Source organism: Xiphophorus couchianus, chromosome 16 (genome assembly GCF_001444195.1).
Source record: "Xiphophorus couchianus chromosome 16, X_couchianus-1.0, whole genome shotgun sequence".
NCBI classification, from domain to species: domain Eukaryota; kingdom Metazoa; phylum Chordata; class Actinopteri; order Cyprinodontiformes; family Poeciliidae; genus Xiphophorus; species Xiphophorus couchianus.
In genome coordinates this window covers 13,479,741-13,498,101 of record NC_040243.1, presented here as the reverse complement: position 1 = coordinate 13,498,101, position 18,361 = coordinate 13,479,741, and the positions used below count along the sequence as shown (strand labels likewise).

Sequence of the window (18,361 nt, the reverse complement as noted above, 5' to 3'; positions counted from 1 at the left end):
ATGTGAAAAGAAATTAAACTAATTTTTAAAGCCCAATATAAACACTCAGCAATAATTCAAGCTGATATGCAGTTAATATTTCTGTGATTTTTACCAAATTGGGCATTTCTGCTAACGGTTGGATTTGTCTGACTCGATTAAAATGTCTGCGTTATGACGTTTGACGCAATGGCTTTATTAGGGCACGATAACTTCCTGGTCTGAATGCAAAACAGAGCTTTAAAAACGTTACCTTCTGTTAGTCGATGCGCTTTGATGAAGTTATTGTCAAACAAGCCGGAGAAAGCGTTTAACCTAGTTAATAACCGAGCTGGGTTTACAGAGTGTGCTACACAGTGTGGATTGGTTTATAACCAATTAGCACAGATATTACAGGACGTGTGTTGTGGTTTGTGGAAACGTCGCGTGCCGGGGTGCGTGCATGCGCGCGTGAGAGCCATGAAGGTGAAGGTGATCTCCATCCTGGAGGACAACTACATGTACCTGGTGATAGAGGAGCAGAGCAAGCAGGCCTTAGCCGTGGACCCCGCTGTACCTCACCGGGTGAGCCGTGAAAGGGATTCACGGTGGAAGAGAAAAATAATGGCACTTTTACAAAAAAGTTTTATTACATTTTTAATTGAGAAAAATTTATCGATAGGAACACATTGAAGTGACATATTTTACAAATAAATAAATGAATAAATACAAATAAAAATAAAAGCCAACTATAACGAAAATATTATGTTGCATTTTTATCATTTTATTTGTGTTTCTTTAATGTAATGGCTAACTTTTTTTTTTTTGACAGCTGCTGGAAATTGTCAAAAGAGAAGGCTTGTTTCTCGTTGCTGTTCTCACAACGCATTACCACTGGTAAGGTTAGAATATGGGTCCAAACAAACTACACGTATTCAGTCCGTTATCATTTTAATTTGACAAATTATCTATTTTATTCAAGTGTGATTAGCTATGAGCCATAGCTCATATAGAATTTGATGAGCTGATTAGCTTAGTTACATACCTACATTATCTTATTAAGAGTAGTTAGTGGTGCTTATAGTGTAGGGACAATATTCAGAAATATTTGTAAATTTGTTCTTAGAAGCGTAGTATAGACATAATTGCTTTCTGACTGACTGCTCATCTACAGATGTTACTCTCCAGCCTAGGCTTGTGAAAAATAACTTTTCTGTCATTCCCTGGAAACAGTATGATGGAAAGTGTCAGCAGTTTTGAAGACATAACTTTTAAAACCTCAGTATACCCTAATATGGGTAACTGCATCATATTTGTACAACTGAGCTGTGTTTCTTTTGTTTTCGTTTGTGCTTCCAGGGATCACGCTCGTGGAAATGAGGCTCTGGTGAATGAGGTTCCTAGCCTCAAGGTTTATGGGGCGGATGATCGGATCAAGGGGCTCACAGATAAAGTCACAGACTCTCAGGAACTGAAGGTAAACAGACGTCGTCTTTGACACTAAAAACATTTACCAGTCAGGGTTGCAGTTTAAGACGATATTTTCTCCATTTGCAGTTTAACTCCATCAATGTGAAGTGCCTGTTCACTCCTTGCCACACCTCTGGTGATATGTGCTACTACGTCTGGGAGGATGAATGCACAGACGCGCCCGCTGTGTTCACAGGTCTATGTTTGTACACGTAAAGGGCTGAATAACCAGTTAAATCTCCCATTTTTTGCATTAAGAAATTACGCCTCCGCTAGCTGGTTTTGTTTAATGTAAAGGGAGAGGCACCATAGTTCTCTTTGTCATCTAGTTCTCTCTTTTGGCTTTCAGGAGACACGTTGTTTATTGGTGGATGTGGGAGGTTTTTGGAGGGCACAGCAGAACAGATGCACCACAATCTCACCAAAGTGATTGCTTCCCTACCTCAAGAAACAGTGAGTTAGTCAAACAAAAAAAATCCTACTACTTAATTTTAGGCCATTTTTGCACCAAATTAGGACTGGCACGCTGTCACTGTTTATTGGCATAGAGCTCATGTATGGTTTCAGCTGCATTGTTGAAATCCTTTCAGTTACTTCTGACGGGAAGTAATGTGGAAAGCTCCAATGTCACCAAAAGTGGTGGTGTGTCTGATATTCTCCTTTAACCACAAACATTTTTCCTATTATGCTCAAACCAGTCGGGAAACTTTCAAGCACAATAGACAGTGTGTTGAATTCTTGATGCACCAACGAAAACCTCTCCAAGAATCTGTTTAAAATATATTTTTTTTAAAACAGAAAGTGTTCTGTGGACATGAGAACACTATCAAAAACCTAAAGTTTGCACTGCTGGTGGAGCCAGAGAACGAGAAGGTCAAAGAGATGTTGAGCTGGGCCAGGGTGAGTAAGATACATCCAAAATGTTAAATAATAATACTGTTTATAATTATTTACTTTAGGTCAATTCACATACATTTTTACAGCATTTTTGGTCAAAAAAACAAGCAAACAAAAAAAACAAATTGCTTGAGTTTAGAAAAAATATGCCTCATTCATAGGTTGACTGATTCATTTAATTAACTTTATGATCCATAAGGCATTTCCTTTAACAATACTCAAGCTTTTTGTGTTTATTTCCTCATAGTTGTTAAAATACTGCTTAGTATAAATTAGATTTAGTCATTTGTTAATAATCTATGACATAGTAATAGTGTTAGGTGCTCTGCGTGTAATTTAATTCTTTTTTTATTAATTTTTTCCATATGTATGCTTTGCTCTCCATTGCCAGGCAAGAGATGATGACGACAAACCCACTGTACCATCCACACTAAAGGAGGAGTTTGATTACAACCCCTTTCTCCGCCTCTCGTGAGTTTTTATGTTTAGCTCATATACAGTGTTTATGGAACACGAAAGGTATGCCTAGATGAGTATTTTTTAAGTGAAAGAATGTAGAAACATTTTTTTTTATTGTTTTAACTTTTAATATGAGAAGAATGTGAGCTGGAATGTTCAGTTTCTGTGTTTTTAATCTGTCCTAATTTATTATTATTGTTATTATTATTACAGGGAGAAAGCAGTGCAGAAATTTACTGAGAAGATGGAGCCTGTAGAGGTGATGAGAGTCCTGAGAAAGGAAATGGATAAATTTAAGAAGCCCAAGGAAAGACTTCCGCCTCAAGCCATGTTGGCTTTGCAGTGGGGTCTGCTCATGAGCTCTAAGGACCATTTAAGTCCAGCGATTAAAGACAGTGACTGAATGTTGCATCACGCTAAAGACCGTGGAAGCCCTGTAGCTGTCTCTCTTAAATTAAGAGATATTAGTGGGATTTTATTTTTGTTATAAATCAGCATTTTTGCACATTTAACGCAAGGTTGGGACACAGAACTGTGCTAATTAGCTCGACCCTGTTCTATAAATCCGTTTGCTTTTATGGCTCATAATCTGTGGTCAGACCCATTCATCCATAGCAATACTAATAAATGTAAAGTTTGAATGTGGAGTAAATGCCTAAATGTACAGGATGAGTTATTTTTATAAAAGTGTTTAGGACATTTTCAGAAGCCCAAATATTAGTTCTGATTTAATTATGCAGAACATTTTATCGGTAGAAAAGTCCTGACATTAAAGTGAAATTTAATGCAACAAAAATTGCATATAAATATTAAAACACAAAAATGTCACAAGGCAATAGAATATTTACTGTAAAGTCAGCATGGGCTAATGAGATTTATGCTATATGATCTCGGTTCATAGTATTCTGATGCAAATATTTAAAACAGTTCGGATTGCTTTTATTTAATGCAAATAAAAAAAAATTCTATTGCTTCCAAAAACATATAGAATGTTGCTCATGAGAGGTACAGTAAATGTTAGCTATTCACATTTTTGTACATGGATAAAATATAGAAAACTCCACTGAATTTAACAGTAAATCACAGGTAAATATAATTATTGTGCAGCAATTTACAGTAGGACCTCTAAATATGAAATTATCTGAATTCAGATGTTTCCAGATGTGAATGGCACAAACACTAGCTTTGTTGTGTGAGAATACTGTTTTCCAAGGTGCCCAAACTTTATCCATGTGGGGTCAAAATTGTCAAGTTAGAAGTTCTCAAAAAAGTATTTTCAGAAGCCCAAATATTTGAAGTAAAGAAGTAACTTCAAATGAAGTAAAGTCATTGTGAGTTGTTTTTTGTTCTACCAGCAGCTAAACATGCCATGTTTGAATAAAATGAACAAAGTAGTCTGATTGTTGAAGAAATGTGATGTCAAAGTTGCGTCAATCTGGAAAAAATTGTTTAAAAATTGCCTAGATGCTTTATTTAAAAAAAGGGGCATATACTTTCCTAATTCTTTTTAGGTTGGTTTCTACATTTAGTCAGGAAAAGTAGAAAACAACCTAATTCCTGTATCAGGGTCACTCTTGCTCAAAAGCAGACTAGAGCACACGTTGGTACGCAACACTGGAATAATTAAATAATTGTTTATTTTGTTTTCAAACTGCGCAAATTTACATAAATAACACAAATTAACAAAGAGTGATCATATTTTACCTATTTATGATTGGAAATGACATGTTTAGAGTGTAACAGGTTCCACACAAAATACATCACTAGCTAATTAAGAGGACAACGGGTAGACAGTTGCACTTATTCAGTGCAGAAGCATTGGTTTATAATCTGGTATTCCACCCTACTAGGCCCACAGAAAAAAAAAGACCTAAAAGAACAATCAAAAATGTGCATCTCTGTCAGGACCAAAGCTGAATGCAAAATTACAAGTCTGCAAACATCATCTTGGCTAGACAAGAGCACAGATCACCACTTTATAGTGAGCCCGTTGGTCATTTTCTCCACAGCGTGGAACTGTGTGTGTAGCAGCTCTTTGGCTCTCTCTGCTCCCAGGGTGTGAAGCCAGCTTTCATACAACTCAGCCACGCGGGTGTCGTTTTCTGGCAACAGGGGACGCTCTGCCTTGTAGAGTTCCTCGACTTGTTGGAGAAGCTCCTTTTGGTTTTGACTGGATGAAGGCCTCACCTGCCCACCACCATTTAGACAGCCTGCAGGACAACAAATGAGACATGTTAAGTTTGACAAGAAGACCTTATTTTTATACACGGGAAACATGTTGAACAGGGCTTAATGCAGCATAGATTGATAAAACCAAGATGTGATTCCTTAATATACAGAACTATGAAAGAAGCTCCTGGGACTAGAACTAAAACTATTCTGGGAATTTTTCTCTCAGAAAAGTCCTTGGAATTTATAAAACAGCTTAATACAATGTAAACTGTTTATCAAACTTTTCCGGTTGAGCATTTATTGCATGCAGAGCCACGATCTGCAGGAAGCTTCACATGTACAGCATGTGTTTTGGAACACGAAGGTAAGACTTCAAGGCAAATACTCTCCCGTTTACCTGACGGACAGGCCATAACTTCCACAAAGTGGTAGGGCGACTTTCCCCTCTTGAGTTTCTGCACGAGGTTCTGAATGTTGCGGAAGCCATAAGTTGAGGCGAAACACAGCAGGACGGCACCGTCTTTCTCCAGTCTCACCTCCTGGAAGTCTTTATTCCTGCATCACAGAGTAGAGAATACAAAAATAGTGAGACGTAATCAGGTTTTTTAAAAATTTGTAATTAAAAACGGATCCTTTATGATCAGAAGATATGAAATGATAATTCATTTTGAAGACCTGAGCGTCTTGTAGGTGAGTTCTTTCACCTCCTCCCCAAACAGCTGCTTGGCAGCATACGTGAACACATGCTGGAGGTAACCTCCCGAACCACTCCCAGCATGGCTCAGGAACTCATCCCCACACACACTGCTGAACCTGCGTGAAACACACAGCGTGTGGGTTTAAATTCTGCAAGGATTGAGAGCAATTCTTCAAGACGGGATAAAACTTGCATTGTGTCCAGGGCTGCAGGCTCAACATCAGAAAGAGACACATTCTGCTCCTCCAACATTTTCTGAACCTCTCCTGCAGCAGCAACGGGAGCTTTTTTGTGTTTTATTTCCAGAAGCATAAAAAAAAGACAGAATGAGGGCAGCTGGTGTACCTGAAGTGATGACACAATCCACTTCTCGGGTCTCGGCTTTGCTCAGGTAGAAGTCGGAGCGTGATGCCTCGAGTTTCTTGTCGAAGCAGGGCATCACAGCCACGTGGTAGATCTGCTGTGGACTAAGACCCTAACAGACATATAGATCAACAACTCTTCTCTATTAAATGTAGTTACATTTAGTGCCTTGCAAAAATATTCATGTCGCAGTTTCACAATCTCTTTCCAAACTAGATTGAGCTCAGTCAGATTGGATGGACAATATATTTTATAGTCCTGCCACAGATTCTCAGTTTTATTTAGCTTTAGACTTAGACTAGGCCATTCTAGCACATAAATATGCTTTGATATAAGTCAGTTGTAGCTTGGATTTTATGTACAGGGTGATGGTTTGAGATCCTGTTTCAGGTTTTTGCAGCCTCCAGAGGCTTTTCTCCCATATTCCAATCTATTCATCTTCCTCTTAACTCTAAACCGCTTCTCTACCAAAAGCAGCACCACCACAACAGTGGTAACATTGTTGTTTGTAACACTGGTACATCATTTCTTGAAAGAAGATCATTAAAGTTTGAGGTCGCAACGTAACTAAATGTTGCGATACGTAAGAATACTTTTGCTTGGTAATTTATAATCAGGTCCAAAGCATACCTGCTGTTCAGCAAAATAGCTTTTCACCAGAGAGCCCATCATCTGCTGTGGAGAGCGAGTGGTGCTGATGTATGGGAGAATATAGTCGCCGTGAGTCTTCTCTGCATAACAGATCCATCCTGCATGCATTTTTGTAATTTTTGTCAGTTTTATTTTATGAAGTAGTGAATAGATTTAGCATTATTTTCTGCTTCAATAAATTATTTTAGTATTTTCTCCCCACAACTACTTTGACATAATTTGTTGAGTTTTGTGCGCATACTAAGTATTTCCCCCCCGTTCCCGGCTGTACCTGGGCAGGCGGATGTCAGCATGGGCATGGCTTTGCTGTCCTGTTGTTTCCGACTGAAACGATCCACAAACTCCCTCTGACTCTCCAGCAGGCTGAACGTTCGACTGAAGCTGGTGTCAAACACATGATGAACACCTGGAAGACAACAACACATCACAGAGACAAAATTATTCTGCCTCAATTAGGTGTCATTTAGTAAATGATAAATAAACAAAAAAACAAATCATGTACACACCAAGGCCTTTGAGGAAAGAAGTAAGCTTTCTGCCAGCCTCGCTACTGCTGAGGTTGTAATGTGCTGCAAGGGAGGCTCTGGACTGGGGCGATACCGACACCACTACAGTCTTCTGCTCCGTCTCTTTGGTCTGCATGGGAAGTCGCCATGATGCAGACAGAAAACAATAACAGCAAATTCAGGATCAAAAACATCGCAGAACTATTCCCAGTAACACAACGCAGCTCTACCTTGTTGTTCCGCAGCACTTTTAAAAGCTCCTCGTGGCTCTGCTGCGTGATCAGGACGCTCTCGGCTGAAGTGATGCAGCCACTGCAGGCCAAGCAGTCGTTTAGCGTGATCTTTGCTCTCTCCAGCTTCTGTTTTCCTCCATCCTTAAATGACAAGTGGGTTTAATTCAAAAACACCAATAAGAATGTAATGATTCCCAAAACAGATTGTGGGATAAGGTCCAGCACTTCTGTGCCATGAGAAATCTAGACAACTTTATTTAGAACATTAATTGAGAAAAGAATTATGGCACTCGTATTCTTTCAGTACTTGGCTTACATGTCCATAAAACCTGCAGTTTTACTGTCATAATGTCATCACCACTGAAATCACATCTAGAGTCAGATGTGCACAAGAATTTGTACTAAAAGTATAAAAACTATATGCCTCTACCATCAGGTTCAGCCAACACAGCTTTGATAAACAGCAGCACCATGAGCAGCTGCAGGTGAATAGATTTTTAGCACAAAGTGCTGTGCATTGCAGCATGTGCTGTCTTGTGCAATAATTTTGACCTTGCACATTGCTCTGTGTAAAATTGTTTGCAAATGAAGTAAAATGGAGTTATGCAAACAAAATTAAAAACCAATGTTTTTTATTTCTTTTTTTTTTTTTTTTTACATAAAACTCTGAAAAGATCCCACCGGTGATCTGAATTTGCCTTTTTGTAAAATTGTATTAATATATTAAAAGCTCTGAGCTGCTTCTCCCTTAGGCTGAAAGTTTAGCATTTGGCCAACACAAAATTTTGATAACTAAGCCATCCAGGTGTGCAGAGCACATGCGTGCTCTATTACAAGTAACAGTGAGCACAACGCAATAATGATGCAACCTAGAGACTGTTCATGTTCTAGCTGACATGGTTTTTAAAGTCATGATGCAGTCGAGCCATGATACCCACCTGGTTGACTTGCACATAACTTCCATCATCCTCTATCTGTATTTTGGCCACAGATTTACCTTTTTTCTTCTCTACTTTGACTGGTTTGACACATTCCTACAAAAAAAAAGACACAAGAGGGCAAATATGAAACAACATATTTTTAGATTTTTTTTAAAAACCACAAAAATAAGGTTTTCCATCATTTCAACAACAATCAAGACAGAAAAAGGAATAAGAAAAAAAAGTGGAACCTTGTCTCACTTTTTGTTTGCGCATTCATGTCATCACGTTCTAAAATGTGTCAGCCATAAACAATGCTGTATCTTCAGATTAACAGGATTCTTTTAATCAGGGTAGCTTTATTATAAGCATTGGTTTATTCCATCTTTGATCTGATCACATTTCTATCGATGAGAACAGAGTTGGATGGATAGAGTTATAAGGGGAATGTGTATAGTTCTTTTGTTTAGATAGGATTTTAAAATATCAATTTCGTTTTAAACTGGTCACGTTACCTTTTAGTTCACTGCTATAACCTGTAGATATCAGTCCAAGGAGATAAATGGTTTCATTAACATACTAAAAGCTTTGTAAGTTACCTCATTATTTGTGTCAATATACCAGATAAGTTATCAAAAATGTTGATGAATAGAAACCAAACAAGGTTTATTGAACATTTGAGCTTAACTGGAAAATATGTTTTAAATAAACTACATTATTCCTGATTGGCGTGCTGAGTGTTTTGTTTGTTTCTCAATTCTTCTAAAACAAAAACCTCCCCCAGTGAGTCATCACAGTAAAATTGTCAGTGCTCTTAAATGATCTTAAATTAGAGACTTCAAGTTACCACAAGCTATGAGAGCATTATTATCACAAATTATCAGAGATGGGCTGATTTCAGTCTTTTTACATCATCCCCTTATCATTAGCAAGCTAACGGCGGCTTATTGTGTTTTTAAGCCTGTATTTTGGAGGCATCAACGCCCCAACCACACAGTAAACATCGATTTATGATTATCTTTAGACAACAATCGTTTACTGTTGGTGCTGCGTTTGGGTCGCTACTCAATCAACTAACACAGGCGACAAGAACAACTACACATTCGATTGCTGGCTACTTCACCATGTTTTTACGCTGCTAAAATCAGACTCAAAAAGCCGAGGAATCATTCATATTTATCTCATTCTACCAAAATTAATATTCTGCAACGTTATGTTGTACATGTTGAAGTTTCCGACCTGCGACGGGGTGATAAAATCGTCGAGATCCGTCAGCTGCAGGACACCGCTGAAGTGAGACGCCATACTCACTGCCGTAAAGTTGTTGTTTATATTAGTGTCGTGAAGTCTTGATTCAACTTTATCCACAACTGGAAAAGCTGCGCAACAGCTCACCTCTGAGAATGTTTTTTCACTTAGATCCTTCATCATATGTACTTAAATGTACTTCTACATTATTTTACAACAAAATAGTAATCATAATATGGCTTGAATAACTAAAATATACTTTAGGTGCTTAAATACACACACAAAAAAAAATCAATATTTGCAATGTTATTCGTTGAAAATAATATAAAAAAACCTTTACTACCTTTACTAAACGTCTTCTTTAACTTTCTTTACAGATCATATCAACGTTACATTGTGAACTCTGCAACAAATGTTTGAAGATGAAAGAAGGAGGGTTTGGGGAAACTTAGATGATGTTTGCCATATTGTGTTGTTTCCCAAAAGCAAGCTGTGAGAACCACAACAAGACTATTTAATTTGACCATTGAGTTGTTCAAGATCACAGCCATCATCCCGATATCATTGATCAAATGTTTACAAAACATCTCCTAATTTTCAATTGTTGAAACTTGTTTCTCACCAAAAGTGATCAGATAAGATGCTACCATGTCAACACTAGATTCAAAATGTTTTAGTCTGTTTGTTTATCTTGGTCACATCTTTTTTTTTTTTTTTATCAGTCATGTTTTCAAGCAAACACACTAGTATTGAAAAGAACAAAGACAGAGATACCTCAACTGAACAACAAATATATCAATGTAAAATTAAAACAATTAACTCAAAAGACGATGGTATAAAAAAGTGGCACTTTTTTGTTGACTCCTAAACATTTCTCTGTCTGTCTTTTAACTTGCTTAATTTGCTATGTATTGCAAATTTTTGCTCAGGTCCCTCTTGAAAATGAGATCTAGATCTCAACGGGGTTTACCTGATTAAATCAAGGAATATATATATATAATATATAACTATACAGCCAGACAGATATTTACAGAGGAGCAATTAAAGTAAATGAGGCAAATTAGAAAACTTGCCAAAACTTATGATGTCATCCAGGGCTTGTTACTGTGGAAGATCATCTCTGCTGATTGTAAATTGAATTCTAAGTATGTCATGACACATAAGAGACTGTCACACAGAGAGTCTTCAGTCAGAGGCCTCCTCAGATTTGTTACAAGACTGACTGCTACTGCCGATTCCTGCCCACAGCATCACCGTCCACTTTTAAAAGATACTTATAAGTTACGTCAACATTTAATTTCCTTTTGGGATAAACAGTGTTTTTTAATTGAATGTATTCTTATGTTATAAATGCTGTTGTTTTGACCAAGACACCCAGAAAATACCATTGCTTTCTCTAAGTGAAATCAATAAGGTTTTTTTTATATTCCTGCTATAGCTATGATAACTAAACTATGCATAACCGGCTTGCCCAGTCCAGCAGGGGTCTCAAACTCCAGGCCTCGAGGGCCGCAGTCCTGCAACTTTTAGATGTGCCTCTGCTGCACCACACCTGAACAGAATAATTAGGTCATTAGCAAGGCTGGGAGAACTGATCTACACAAGGAGGAGGTAATTAAGCAATTTCATTCCAGTGTTTTGTACCTGTGGCACATCTAAAAACTGCAGGACTGCGGCCCTCGAGGCCTGGAGTTTGAGACCGAGTCTATCTGATGTTGTGTTCAGTGAATTCAAAACAGAAGGTTGTATGGAGTGTTATTTTAACCCAAAAGTCAGATTTTCGGGTTTCAAGTGCATCATTGTCCAAATGTGTAAATTATTTCGAAATAAGAGTCACCTCTAAAGGGACACGACGAGGAATTAGACAGTTTATGACCAAATCCCTCGCAGAAAATCTCTTTATTTCATTCCACATGTGCACGAGCCCTTCAGTTGTTATGACTACGCGGTCGTAAATCCGCCATATTTGCTCCCGCCCTGCTGCTGCGTTGCGACAGAGACGGAGAAGTCAAACGACATGAATGCAGAAAATAATCATACGGCAGAAACAGAGAAGGAGCAAACGACGAACGGCACCGACACCATCACCATTCAGACTACACTGGGAGATGAAGGTTAGACCCCTGACGGCATAAAACAAGATTAAATTCTATCTCTGTTATCACGTTTGGGCCTTGCTAACTTCCTCCATAATGAATTTGTGCTAGTAGCAGCTAACTAACGTTAGCAACATTAGCCAATTTGCTGCATCGCTGTAGATTTGCCCAGTTGTTGTTGGCATTTGAAAACGGTGCACCAAACATGCAGCCCCCCCGCAGTAGTAAGGCTCGAAAGTCACAAGAAACCCCAGAAGTCTCTCACATTTACATGGTTGTTTTGCGTCCTTTTGTAGATGATGATGTCCACAAGTGCGGTCGGTGTCAGTGCGAGTTCTCCAGCCTGGAGGCTTTCATCCAGCACAAGCTGCAGCAGAGCTGTAAACGCCCGGAGACCAGACAGGCTTCCCAGGAGGCCAACCAACAGGCATGTCCTCAGACAGTTTTAAGCTCAAATTATTATTTTTTTCCCCGTATATCCAAAAAACTGTGTTTTTGTGGTCAATACAATTTTGATCATCCACTGGGAAATCTTTCAGATTGATTTAATATTGATACATTCTAGAGGAATATGTGTTCACTTCAGAAAAAGTAATTCTTATTTAAAAACAAAGCTTAATTTCTTCTTTTCTTATATATTGCCTTTAACAACAAATTTAGCTGTCAGATTCAGTCCAGGGAGATAAACAGTCAAAAAGCAAAAATACTCCTATTAGCAAACAACAACCTGGAGCAAGTCTTTTTTTCTGACCATCAAGATAAACACAATTTAGAACAAAAATGTATATGTATGATTATGGTACGACTATGTTTTTCTCCCATCTGTACACATGTAATTAATTAGTCCATGAAACTTCATTAGTATGTCATTTTGTTATGTTTACTTTTCTGTAGGTCTCTTCAAGTACTGGAAGCTCAGCGTTTAAGGTGAAAACTGAAGGCATATCTACAGTTAAACCAACAACGACCACCGATGGTAGGTTATCAACCTTAGTATGTCTTTTTTTGTCTTTTTTTAAAAACTTTTTTTGCTGCTCTATAGAATCCTTGAGAACCTTAAAAACCACAAAAGATGCATGTTTTTAATTGGAGTACTTAGTTTGAATTACTAGTTTTGCACAGTTATTTATCAGTTTGTTATCCATCTATGTATTATGTTTGCTCAGTTAATTTGATATCTGAATTTCTCCGCGGTACTGCGCTAAATTTCTGCTATTTTGTTCTCCACACAGATGAAAGAAATGGTCCAATGGGTCGAGGTCATAGGAGGAAAATCGCTTCTATTAAAGTCACCGACCAGTCTGATAAAAGCACAACGTTTGTATCTGACAATGCTGATGGTGAACAGCAGACTTTCAAAGTAAATCAGGAGGGACGCTACATTTGTCACCTTTGTGAAAAGACATTTAAAACTGTGAGTCAAACAGTTGATTAGCCACATGATGTAATTACCTTAGTTGTTGCTTGTTTCTAACTTTTGTTCACTCTGTGATTCTGTTTCCCTGCGTAGACAAACATCTTGAGGACTCACATGAAAACTCACAGTGACCAGAAGAACTTCTCCTGTGGCCTGTGTGAGACTTCATTTCGTACCAAAGGCTCGTTGATACGTCACAACCGTCGGCACACTGGTGTGGAGAATGAACTGGAGTCACACAGCACTGTTGAAATGAACTCACTTTGACATGTGTGCCAGAAATCAAAACTATTCTATTTTGCGTTCTTCTCCACTGCTTGCAGATGAGCGGCCGTATCGGTGTACCCTGTGTGGGCAGTCTTTCAGAGAGTCGGGGGCTCTCACCAGACATCTGAAATCCCTGACTCCATGCACAGAGAAGATCCGGTTTGTCCAGTACAAGGAAATCCTGGTCAGCAAAGATGGAGTGCAGAAAGGTCAGACTAATTTCAAAGGGAAAGAAATGCAGTGCAGTCACTGCACAGTTGCATCCATTTATACATCCGACAAGTCCTACATCCATTCTACATCCATCCATCAGTCAATCTGTCCATATATCCGTCCACTATTTATCCATTCCTCTAGCCTTCTGTCTGACTGTCTTTTTGTATTTTCTACAGTCATCCATCTGGAAATAATTTTTTTTAATATTAAAATTTTTTGCAGGTTTCCATTTTAAAGCCTGAGCTAAAAAATGATGGCCAATTTATGTATAGAAAAATATTGAACTTTAAATTGTATTCAATATTTGAGAACTTCCAATATATAATACAGGTTACAATAGCTACTGTAATGTAATTTATTAATATTTCTTATTGGTTGTTATGAGTTAAATATACCTATAAATTAAACTCTGGTCAGCTTAGCAAATCCAGCAGTGTAACAAGCTGATATAGTCATGTTAACCTAGCTTACACCTATTTTGTGGTCAGCTGTTTAACATGAATGCTTCTTGTAGTTTGTCAACAGCAGTGATGCTCCTTTTAAATTCATATCATGATTTTATGATTTCTATGTGTTTTTCACTGCTGACAGTGTTTCCAAAGAGCTAAATTTGTCTTTTTTGTAATTGTGGGAAACTGTGCCTGCAACATGTGGGGGAGGGACACATCTATGATCTATAGAGTTGTAGTAAACTCAATTAGCACTTACATTTAAAAACTCTCAAAATTGTAAAAGCTTTAATACTTTAACTTCCTAAAACCTTACTATAACTTAGTTCTAGTAAGTCTCCCAATGCAGAGTTCCATCCATTCATTCATTCATTCATTCATTCATTCATTCATTTCTGGTGCATATCTCTAGCTAACGTTCCGGGCGAGAGGCAGGGTACACCCTGGACAGGACGCCAGTCTGTCGCACCAATGCAGAGTTATTTTCATAAATATCATGAAGTGGGTTATAATATTTTAATTTATTTATAAAATTAGCAAAATGTCTCCATGGTTAATCTGGCTTGAAGTGCAATAACACAGTAAATGGAACAAATCCTGAGACGGTGTGAATGTTTCAGGAGTTGAAACTGACCAAGGCCAGGTAGTGGCCCAACAGGAAGTGGTAGTCGTGGAGCAGCAAGCTGAGGAGCAGGAGATGGTGGAGGCTCACACTGCTGTCGTCAGTGTGGTGGAGGCTGGCTCCCAGGAGGTCCTCCGTCAGGTTCACTTCACAATGGAGGTGGACGGGACAACACAAGAGCAGCAGGTGAGAGCGCACGCTTTAAGTCTTTTGTGTGTTTCTCTTTCAGTCGAATCTCAAGTTGCTGTATTTCTTTTGCTTGAACCAGGTGGTGGTCGACCAGTCTCAGGCGGACGCTCTGGCTGCTGCCGCCGCCGCCGGCGACAGCCTCATCTGTCAGGCCATCATCAACTCCGGGATCGCCCTGGGCACCGAGGAGACGGTGGTGGAGGAATCCTCGCCAACAACGCAGGAGCTGGACAAAGACATTCCAGATTCTACTGATGTTGATCAGAGTGTGATTGAGATCCAGGTTAAAGAAGAGTTTCACGAGATGGAGGAGGCATGTGCATCACAAATTTTTGTTGAAAAAGGTTGCTTTGAAGAAATTTTCCATGAATCATAACTGTTTTCTTGTTTCTTGGACAGGAAACGGCTGAAGATCGAGCACCCTGTAAGCTCTACAAATGTCCACACTGCAGCCGGTCGTTCAAAGGCGTAAATTATTTCCGTTTTCATGTCAAAGGTCATTTAGGTAAGCCCTTATTGAATGTTGCAGCTCTTTCCAATGTCATACACAAGAGTCGAGATTTCCTAGTAGATTTTTTTTCTTGGAGTGCAAGATATGAGTTACTAACTTATTGTTAAGCTTTTTCACTTGTTGTCATGTTACAACCACAAACTTTGATGTATTTTATTGATGTTAGATGTGATAGACCAATAGAAAGTGTAATGTAGCGTAGTGGGACCCCATAATCAGACACAGTCAGTGTTGGTTCTTTTGAATACAAACATAAACTACCATTTTCTGATGCGTGGGACAATTTATAATAAGAATACAGATAAAAGGTGGCGTAGTGGTTAGCGCGACCCGTATTTGGAGGCCTTGAGTCCTCGACGCGGCCGTCGCAAGTTCGACTCCCGGACCCGACAACATTTGCCGCATGTCTTCCCCCCTCTCCTTCCCCGTTTCCTGTCAGCCTACTGTCATATAAGGGACACTAGAGCCCACAAAAGACCCCCTGGAGGGGTAAAAAAAAAAAAAAATACAGATAAAAAATGTTTTGATTCTTTTTTTTTTTTTTATATATATGATCTGTGCCTTTATCCCTGTTTTATAGGTTATAAACCGTTTAAGTGCACACTATGTCAAAAGGAGTTTCTCACTGGCTACCTGTTAAAGAAGCACATGGAGGTCCACGTCAGTGAGAGGCGGTATAAATGCGGCGAGTGCGGCAAGCTGTATAAAACCATCGGACACGTACGTGAACACATGAGAGCCCACTCGGATGAGAGGCCCTACCACTGTCACAGATGCAACAAGGGATACAAGACCAAGGTGGATTACAGTGGCTGTACATACACAGCTAAAATTATGATTGTTTTGGCTTTTTTTAAAATTCTTGTATTCATTTTTCTCAGAACGCCTTACAAGTTCACCAACGGACTCACGGCGATGAGAAACCTTACGTGTGCGAGTTCTGCTTCAGAGGCTTCAGAGAGAAAGGCTCTCTGGTGCGACACGTCCGCCACCACACAGGAGAGAGACCTTTCAAGTGCCCGAAGTGTGGGCGGGGCTTCGCCGAGCACGGGACGCTCAACCGGCACATGCGCGCCAAAGGTCAGGGTGACGCTCAGAAGCAAACTTAAACGACTCAGGTGTTTATCGCTCTGACACAAGCTGATGTATTGCTGGTTGTTTCCACGCCAGGAGGCTGCAATAAGGAGAACTCCAATGAGCAGCAGGGCGTTGTGACGGAGGAGCAGGCGTCTGCGGACAGCCTCTGCGCAGCAGAAGTCATCACAGAAGATCCTCACGCCGTGCTGGTGGAGTTCTCATCAGTGGTGGCGGACACGCAGGAGTATATTATAAAGGTGGGAGCAAAAGCTCATAAGTTTGAAGGAAAATTACACAGAAAAACCATTGCAGCCGTTTGTTTATTCTGTGAAATAGTTTATTTTTACAATGATGAAAAAAGGCTGTTGTATGCCTCTCTATTTTTTACCTTTTACTTTGAAGTCATGTTTTCATTTCATATCTAACATACAATGATTTTTAGAATCGGGAACTAATTAATCCAGTCGTTGGTTCTGGTTAATAAGTTTTCAATTAATGACCTTCTTTAATCTGCTCTAAGCATCTTGACTGGAACACCATTTATTATTTTCCATATTTTATAATATCTTGATAGTATTTCAGGGGTTTTATGCAGGAAGCCTTCCGGTCCGGAGATTTACATGAAAAATATAACAAAAGTTCTTCTACTTCTTGATTCTTTCACACCATCTAGACTCAAACTGAAGAGGAAATGCAGCAAGAAGTTACACTCATTCAGGACAGCCAAAACGAGGTCAGTGTGCACGTTTGGGGAGCTCTAAAGAGAACCTATGCATTATCTATATAACTGTTTCTCACTTCAAAACGTAAGCTCATTAATACGTAAAGTTAAGTTCTCGTTAAGCCCGTCTCACAAGTCCTCTGACGTTTTTTGAATTTCCGTTCTTCCAAGATGGGAAACCAGATTATGAAAGTGGTGCAACAGATCGTCAGCCAGTCCCACGGCGCCGCCAGCCACCAGATCATCGTGCGAAACGTCGGGGTGGACGAGGAAAGCGCCTCCATCTCTGACTGCGGGGACACCATCACCATCGCCACGCCGGAGAGCCTGACGGAGCAGGTGGCCATGACGCTTGCCTCCGCCATCAGCGACGGGACGCTGCTGGCCACGACGGGCACCGCTGAGGACGTCGGGGGGACTGTTACCATGGTTACCACAGAGGAAGCAGTGGAGGGAATAGAGATGGTGCAGCAGCAAGAGGAGTATGTCATCACCTCGCCGGAGGAGGTGGAAATTCAGACTGTAGTTGTATGATCAAAGAGGATTCTACCGATGAACTCGTCTGGCTTTATAGTCCGTTTGTGTGTGGATGAGTCAAATATGAAGTTAAGGCCAAAGTTTTTATAAAACTCATAGTGATGGAAATAATAAAATACACTTTGGATGAAGAAGCAAATGTTAACAGGGCGTAGGTTTAAAATAATAGATGCAAGAAATCAATGGGTGTATTTAATTTCTACTTCACAATTATGTGTTACTTGTGTTGCTCAATCACATAAAATCCCAGTGAAGTTGGTTTCGACGCATCTTTAGCAAGATGCTGTAATCCTTTCAACAGTTCAAACAACTGCTGAATTGTTGTTTGAACATTCAGATAAATAACCTCAAAAGCAAAGGTTTTTTAAACGAACGTGCAGCATGTTTTGAGATCCTCCCGAGTGCTGAGGATAAGGTCTTGTAATGGAAGCCTTGCATATTATAATTGTATGGGATATTTTCCCAGTTCCCTGCCTCAACCGCAGTCACGTTTTTGAACTTTTTATCTCGTATTTGAAGTGCGGTGCCCTTTAAAGGCTGACATGATACAGTGTTCCCGTTTGGAGAGGTATTTTGTCCTTTTGCATATCGCACAGCTGCTTAAATGTAAAATGTGTTAGCCCAAGCACATTACATTTGAAATAAATGCTATTTTCTTACAGCTCTTGTTTCTAAGTTTGTTTTT

General features: G+C 39.4%; 3 protein-coding genes across 3 annotated transcripts; 2 read left to right on the top strand and 1 right to left on the bottom strand.

The window, feature by feature from the left end:
* The first annotated feature begins 157 nt into the window (after nt 1-157).
* Nucleotides 158-4,196, top strand: hagh (hydroxyacylglutathione hydrolase). The gene is made up of 8 exons (XM_028042875.1): nt 158-543; nt 791-855; nt 1,318-1,435; nt 1,516-1,624; nt 1,778-1,881; nt 2,227-2,328; nt 2,717-2,796; nt 2,998-4,196. The coding sequence occupies exons 1-8, from the start codon at nt 205-207 to the stop codon at nt 3,185-3,187; spliced, it is 1,107 nt and encodes a 368-aa protein (XP_027898676.1). The 5' UTR covers nt 158-204; the 3' UTR covers nt 3,188-4,196.
* Nucleotides 4,197-4,404: 208 nt separating this feature from the next.
* narfl (nuclear prelamin A recognition factor-like) lies at nt 4,405-9,692 on the bottom strand. Its single transcript, XM_028042866.1, has 11 exons — nt 9,566-9,692; nt 8,345-8,440; nt 7,404-7,547; nt 7,174-7,303; nt 6,939-7,073; nt 6,647-6,765; nt 5,999-6,128; nt 5,847-5,919; nt 5,632-5,769; nt 5,354-5,511; nt 4,405-4,994 (listed from the first exon to the last, which is right to left on the bottom strand). Exons 1-11 carry the CDS (start codon nt 9,629-9,631, stop codon nt 4,753-4,755), a joined length of 1,431 nt encoding a protein of 476 aa, XP_027898667.1. The 5' UTR covers nt 9,632-9,692; the 3' UTR covers nt 4,405-4,752.
* Nucleotides 9,693-11,475: 1,783 nt separating this feature from the next.
* Nucleotides 11,476-18,337, top strand: e4f1 (E4F transcription factor 1). Its single transcript, XM_028042858.1, has 14 exons — nt 11,476-11,688; nt 11,967-12,097; nt 12,565-12,646; nt 12,903-13,084; nt 13,181-13,301; nt 13,411-13,563; nt 14,640-14,827; nt 14,910-15,143; nt 15,230-15,335; nt 15,922-16,139; nt 16,223-16,421; nt 16,512-16,675; nt 17,092-17,151; nt 17,311-18,337. The coding sequence occupies exons 1-14, from the start codon at nt 11,592-11,594 to the stop codon at nt 17,671-17,673; spliced, it is 2,298 nt and encodes a 765-aa protein (XP_027898659.1). The 5' UTR covers nt 11,476-11,591; the 3' UTR covers nt 17,674-18,337.
* The last annotated feature ends 24 nt before the right edge of the window (nt 18,338-18,361 follow it).

What these genes read in the sequence shown, in the direction of transcription:
- e4f1 (XM_028042858.1), top strand. Translation starts at nt 11,592, where the DNA reads ATGAATGCAGAAAATAATCATACGGCAGAAACAGAGAAGGAGCAAACG. An exon ending in ACCAACAACGACCACCGATG is followed by an intron (nt 12,647 to 12,902) that starts GTAGGTTATCAA and finishes TTCTCCACACAG; the next exon opens with ATGAAAGAAATGGTCCAATG. An exon ending in AGTTTCACGAGATGGAGGAG is followed by an intron (nt 15,144 to 15,229) that starts GCATGTGCATCA and finishes TTTCTTGGACAG; the next exon opens with GAAACGGCTGAAGATCGAGC.
- narfl (XM_028042866.1), bottom strand. Translation starts at nt 9,631, where the DNA reads ATGGCGTCTCACTTCAGCGGTGTCCTGCAGCTGACGGATCTCGACGAT. An exon ending in CCTGCAGCCCTGGACACAAT is followed by an intron (nt 5,770 to 5,846) that starts GCAAGTTTTATC and finishes TGTTTCACGCAG; the next exon opens with GTTCAGCAGTGTGTGTGGGG. An exon ending in CTCACCTACAAGACGCTCAG is followed by an intron (nt 5,512 to 5,631) that starts GTCTTCAAAATG and finishes TCTGTGATGCAG; the next exon opens with GAATAAAGACTTCCAGGAGG.
- hagh (XM_028042875.1), top strand. Translation starts at nt 205, where the DNA reads ATGCAAAACAGAGCTTTAAAAACGTTACCTTCTGTTAGTCGATGCGCT. An exon ending in AGATGTTGAGCTGGGCCAGG is followed by an intron (nt 2,329 to 2,716) that starts GTGAGTAAGATA and finishes CTCCATTGCCAG; the next exon opens with GCAAGAGATGATGACGACAA. An exon ending in AACCCCTTTCTCCGCCTCTC is followed by an intron (nt 2,797 to 2,997) that starts GTGAGTTTTTAT and finishes TTATTATTACAG; the next exon opens with GGAGAAAGCAGTGCAGAAAT.